The sequence below is a fragment of the Piliocolobus tephrosceles genome, chromosome 1 (genome assembly GCF_002776525.5).
Source record: "Piliocolobus tephrosceles isolate RC106 chromosome 1, ASM277652v3, whole genome shotgun sequence".
Lineage (NCBI taxonomy): Eukaryota > Metazoa > Chordata > Mammalia > Primates > Cercopithecidae > Piliocolobus > Piliocolobus tephrosceles.
In genome coordinates, this window is record NC_045434.1 from 112,358,497 (window position 1) to 112,364,801 (window position 6,305).

At 43.2% G+C, this 6,305-nt stretch overlaps 1 protein-coding gene across 2 annotated transcripts in view; it reads right to left on the reverse strand.

The window, feature by feature from the left end:
- STXBP3 (syntaxin binding protein 3) overlaps window positions 1-5,563 on the reverse strand; it is a 61,879-nt gene extending 56,316 nt beyond the window's left edge. The window contains exon 1 of one of the 2 annotated variants that reach the window (XM_023196246.1): window positions 5,412-5,563. In XM_023196246.1, the coding sequence (XP_023052014.1) occupies window positions 5,412-5,460 (49 nt within the window). In that variant the 5' untranslated portion in view covers window positions 5,461-5,563. The remainder of the gene's footprint in view (window positions 1-5,411) is intronic. The other variant, XM_023196248.1, reaches the window with a different exon arrangement.
- Between the last annotated feature and the right edge of the window lie 742 nt (window positions 5,564-6,305).

The following is a 6,305-nucleotide window of genomic DNA, read 5'->3' on the forward strand; positions in this document are numbered from 1 at the left end:
CTGGTCTCGAACTCCTGAGCTCAAGCAATCCACCTGCTTTGGCCTCCCAAAGTGCTGCAATTACAGGCATGAGCCACTGTGCCCGGGCTTATGCTAGCTATTTATTTATTCAGAGTCAGGGTCTTGCTCTGTCACCCAGGCTGGAGTGCAGTGGCACAATCAATGTCCACTGCAGCCTCAGCCTCCTGGGCTGAAGGGATCCTCCTGCTTCAGCTTCCCATGTAGCTGGCAACACAGGTGAAAGTCACCAAACATGGTTAATTTTAAAATTTTTTGTAGAGATGGGGTCTCACTTTGTTGCCCAGGTTGGTCTCGAACTCCAGGGCTCAAGGGATCATCCCACCTTGGACTCTCAAAGTGCTAGGATTACAGGCATGAGCCATGGTACCTGGCTTATAATTTTTATATAATCTTTTCTATGGCATCTGAGTTACCAGTTACTTTTTAAAAGTCTAACCCATACTATCCTATATTTGCTCCACATTTTATTGCCTTACTTTTTATATTTTAGATCTTTAATATATATGATTTTTAAAATTTGCTGGAGATGGACTAAGATCATGCCTAAGTATATAAAAGAGGAGCAAGAAAGCACAATTAAAAAAAAAAAAAAAAAAAAAAGATGTCAGGCAAAAAGCCTTAAATGAAAATCTAATAGTAAATATTTATGTCCCAAACAAAACAACATAAAAGAAAACTATGGCATCAGATAAAACTATCAGGAATGCAAGCAGAATAAAGAAAATATAACAAAGTGAAGATCTAAAAAATGGAATCACAGAGAATTCAAGCTGAAAAAAACATGTTAAAGAAAATGTAGTCCAAACTCCTCATGGTTTATGTTAGGAAACAGAAGTATAACCTGGACTAGAAATCAAGTCTTACAATGATTATTTCAGTATGGAGAAATAATAAACCAAGCTTCTATAGTGTATCATAACAATGTTTTTGAAAATCAAATAGCAAAAGTAAAAAAATCAGATTTATAGGCCATAAGGGAAATTATATTCTCAGAAAACTAAAACATGGCCGGGCACAGTGGCTCACGCCTGTAATCCCAGCATTTTGGGAGGCCAAGGCGGGCAGATCATGAGGTCAGGAGATCGAGACAAGCCTGACCAACATGGTGAAACCCCGTCTCTACTAATAATACAAAAATTAGCCAAGTGTGGTGGCGCTCACCTGTAGTCCCAGCTACTTGGGATGCTGAGGCAGGAGAACCACTTGAACCCAGGAGGCAGCGGTTGCAGTGAGCAGAGATCAAGCCATTGCACTCCAGCCTGGGCAACAGAGCGAGACTCCACCTCAAAAAGAGAGAAAAAAAAAGGCCACATGCATTGGCTCATGCCTGTAATCCCCGCATTTTGGGAGGTCAAGGTGGGCAGATCATGAAATCAGGAGATCAAGACCATCCTGGCCAACACTGTGAAACCCCATCTCTACTAAAAATACAAAACTTAGCTGGGCGTGGTAGCATGTGCCTGTAATCCCAGCTACTCAGGAGGCTGAGGCAGAGGAATCACTTGAACCCAGGAGGCAGAGGTTGCAGTGAGCAGAGATCAGGCCATTGTACTCCAGCCTGGGGAAGAGAGCGAGTACTCCATCTCAAAAAAAGAAAAAAAAAAAAAGGCCACATGCAGTGGCTCATGCCTGTAATCCCCGCACTTTGGGAGGCCAAAGTGGGCAGATCATGAAGTCAAGAGATCAAGGCCATCCTGGCCAACATGGTGAAACCCCATCTCTACTAAAAATACAAAACTTAGCTGGGTGTGGTACCATGTGCCTGTAATCCCAGCTACTCGGGAGGCTGAGGCAGGAGAATTGCTTGAACCAGGGAAGAAGAAGTTGCAGTAAGCCTACACTACGCCACTGCACTCCAGCCTGGCGACAGAGAGACTCTGTCTTAAAAAAAAAAAAAAGAAAAGAAAAGAAAAAGAAAAGAAAACTAAAACATGTTATTAAATTCCTAATTATGATTCCAACAGATTCTGCCTCTGGCCCAGATTATTCAGTAAACAGATAAGAATCTTTATAAAAGCAAACCCAGGGGCCTGGGGCAGGAAACCAAAGCAATAATCATCACAAGTCAGCTGAACAAAAACAGACTGAACTGTGAATGGGAAAGACCACCCAGGAGCTTTCAAGATATAATGATCAAAAATTGTATGAAAGCAGAATATATAAAAACTAAGGACTGGCCAGGCACGGTGGCTCACACCTGTAATCCCAGCACTTTGGGAGGCTGAGGCTGGTGGATCACGAGGTCAAGAGATCGAGACCACCCTGGCCAACATGGTGAACCTCGTCTCTACTAAAAATACAAAAATTTGCTGGGCGTGGTGGCACATGCCTGTAATCTCAGCTACTCGGGAGGCTGAGGGAGGAGAACTGCTTGATCCTGGGAGGCGGAGGTTGCAGTGAGCAGAGATCGTGCCATTGCACTCCAGCCTGGCAACAGAGCAAGACTCCATCTCAAAAACAAAACAAAACAAAACAAAACAAAAAACACATACACAAAAAACTAAGGACTGCTGTATAACCAACTAAATATATACAAAAGTAAATACTAAAGCAATTATTTCTAGGTAGAAATGTAGTAAATTGAAGACTTATTCTTGTTTTTTGAGACAGGGTCTCACTCTGTGGCCCAGGCTGGAGCGCAGTGGTACAATCTTGGCTCACTGCAACCTCTACCTCCCAGGTTCAAGCGATCCTCCTACCTCAGCCTCCCAAGGAGTTGGGACTACAGGTGCACACAATTCAATATTTATTATTGAAGAAAACACTACAACAAAGGGCATGGAGGATTTCTCGTAAACATAATAGTGTAAGGGTAAAAAGGCACCATTATAAAATTATTTGGTGGTGATATAAGTCAGAATACTGGTTACTCTAGGGGAGAGGGTAGAACTTGAACTGGGAAAGGCCATAGGGTGCTTGGAAACATTCTTTTATCGTGATCTGGATGGTAGTCACATAGGTAAAAAACTCATCCAGCTGTGCACTTATCATTAGTGCACTTCACACTAACATTACACTTAATTAAATCTTAGAGTAATTTATCTTCAAAATAGGAGCAAGAAAATCGCGTCCTCTCAGCACTGTTTAATAGAATGCCAAAAATGCTAGTGACTGCTCTTTGAAAAAGAAGAAGAAAATACCATTTTTAACGGTTTCCCACTGCCTACAGAATGTCTACATAATACAGCAACCAGGCCCTTCATAATCTGGCTCCAAACTACTTTTTGGTCTATGTCCCCCTATCCCTTGCAATGAATACCCTGTACTCGATCAAAAGGAATTGTTCCCTCTTCCATAATCAACCACTTACTTTGTCACCTTTGGGGTCTGACATAGGTTTATTTCCCTCTGCCTGTCAAAATCCTACTATCTTGCAAGAAACATCTTATATGTCACTTCCTTTTGAGCCTTCCCTGACCTCCTCCCACAGAGGAAATAATTCCTTCTTCCAAAATTTCATACTGCTAATACAGCAGTCATTAAGTACTTGTGCACCTATCTTCTTCCACTCAATTGTCAATTCTAGGAAATCAAAGAACAGAGTACATACTCAATATATTAACACTGATTTAAATAAATGACTGTGTAAATATCCAAAAACTAAAAAAAGAAAATTTTGCCCAACAAAATAAAAGAGAAAGCAATCAGAATGAAAAAAGACATAAAACAAAGATAACTGAGTAAAACAAAAACATATGATTCTATGCATGCTTGTAATTGCATTAAAAAACTTGTGGAAGGATTTATAAGAAACCTAAGAGTGTCTCTGGAGAGGAAGGCTACGGGTCTGGTTGGGAGGAAGATTAATTTTGTTTTTATGTAACATTTTTTTAATTTTTTTTTTTTTTTTTTAAAGACAGGGTCTCAGTATGTTGCCCAGGCTGGTCTTGAACTCCTAAGCTCAGGCAGTCCTCTTGCCCTGGCCTCCCAAAGTGCTGGGATTACAGGCGTGAGCCACTGCACCTAGCCATAATTTTTTCTTTTCTTTTCTGCTATCAAAATTTTTTGCCACCTCAAGGTATTAAAAAGTAATTTAAAATGTTAATTACGAAGATTGTGAAGCAGCACGAAAAATGTTGAGTCAATGTCAGTTGATTTAAAAAAGGAAGTCACAGAATGACAGATAATAAAAACAATGTCTTTATATGAGGATCAGAAGGAAAACGTGAAAAAGGGAAAAAGCTTATGATTCAATATGTAAAGAACTGGCTTAAATACATACATGCTGATGTTAATAACATATATATCTGGAAATTATTTATACAACACAATTTGTTACCCATTTTCACATAAATGTATTTAAATACCACTGTTTTAAAACATCCCCAAATCTTAAAAAGTCAGCCATGTAAATCTTGAAAAAGCTAACGCCAACCTTAAAATTAATCTTTTAAAAGATAATTTCATATTTTTCACCTATTTATACATTTGCTTAGTGCCTGCTATATGTTAAGCACTATCCCAGTTACTGATTTGGATTTTTAATTTTAGACAAGGAACTCCCAGAATTCTGCTAAATCATTTCTGTTTTTTGTTCAACAAGTTGGACTAAGAAATACTTAGATGCTACTCCCTTTCCACTACTAGGCCATAATTATTTTGAACTCAGAAATGCCAGACAATGATGGTTATTCCTGTTGGGTGGTTTCATTCTTTCTCTAACCTGCCAGACCTAGGTTTAGAGCGATGTTTATCAAAGTTGTGGATGACACCGCAGAACATCAGTAACCAATAAGAGCGGCGGCTCTAGCCCGGGCTATGCAGGAAGATGTCACGGCTGGACACCCGGTCATTCCAATGGTCCCTTCTCAAGAACTTTTCAGAAAGTAGGCTCCTCTCGGAATAGGGGAAGAGGAGTCTGTTAAACAGTGAGGGTTTTTTTTTTTTTTTTTGAAAAGCACGGGTTGATACTAACACGAATAAGCAGAATAAACAGTCCTTGCAAACTCCAGTGTGGGGTGGAGATGGGAGCGGAATAAACAGCGCCCGAATTGTCTCGGATGGAGAGACATCCCCAACTGGTGGAGAGCGGACAAGAGCGGAGATGAGTAGAGAGCGCGGCCGAGGACAGGCGCGGGCCCCGCGGGAGGGAAAGCCGGGCCAGGGCAGCTCACCCCGGGCGGAGCTTCGCGGCCAGGAGCGCAGCCGAGCAGGCAAGTGGGTGCCCGACGCCAACGAGAAGGCCGCGTCCCGTCGCACCCCGCCCATCCCTGGTGCTGGCAAGGAACAGGCCAGGGCAGGAAAGCAGGAAGAAGTCCTCACACAGGTCCCAAAGCAACAAGTGCTCGCGGCGGCGACTCAACAGACCGCTGGGTTGGGGCTGCAAAACGAGGCCCGGCACGGCAGCCTCCCGGCCTTCCCTCTCTCAACCCCTGCCCCACCGCACTCACTCTGCCACACGACGCTCTTTAGCCCCCTCTCTGCCACTGGCGGCGCCATCTTCCCGACACTGCGAAACAGCAGGCACCACCTTCCACTCCCAACCTACTTTGGCCGCAGAAGCGGCGTTGGGATGGCCCCGCCCTTCGCTGCAGGGGAAGGCCCCACCCCCTCCTGCAGACCTCGCCCTCCGGTGACGTCACGCGCGTCAGCAAGGAAATTTCCGCCCACTGCGGGACGGAGGCTGCGTAGTATAGGTGGAAGCTCCGGGGGAAGTCGGGCGCCCGCTCGCGGGAGGCGGCTGTCGCCTGCGGTTCGACGTCCTGTGGCCTAGGAAGGCGAAGTGCCAAACCGATGGTGAGCCAAGGCTGTCTATGAAATTCCAAGTTCACACATACGCGAAGACTGGAGGATCCTCCCCTTTACAGAAGAACCCTTCACTTCGCGAGGCCATTCATAATAGACTTCACTCAGTAGCCAACCCAACTACCTAATGGAAAATGTACTGTCCCCAAAAGTTTATTTTATTCATTTTTCAAGGACACAGTAATTGCGTAGAACTGTGAGGTACCCTCCAGTGTGCTAAGAACTGTGCTGGACTTTTGGGAAAGTCAAAGAAATGAGAGACCGACTCTTCCCCCTGAAGAATTTATAGTCTAATTAAAGAGCACAATTCCTGGAATGCTGCAGATAGTTAAACCTGGGTTTAAAAATTGAATGTCTTAATGATAAGATATACATAAATGAACCAACAAAACAATAATCATTTATTAACAAATTTGTGCAACAAATGTAGGGAGGGCCTGTTAATGCTTCAGAATCAAAAATTATCATTGAAAGTTGATTCACAGAGGAGGAGATCTGAGCTCAAAGTTTAGGCAGAAATCTGTTTACTGACATGGTTC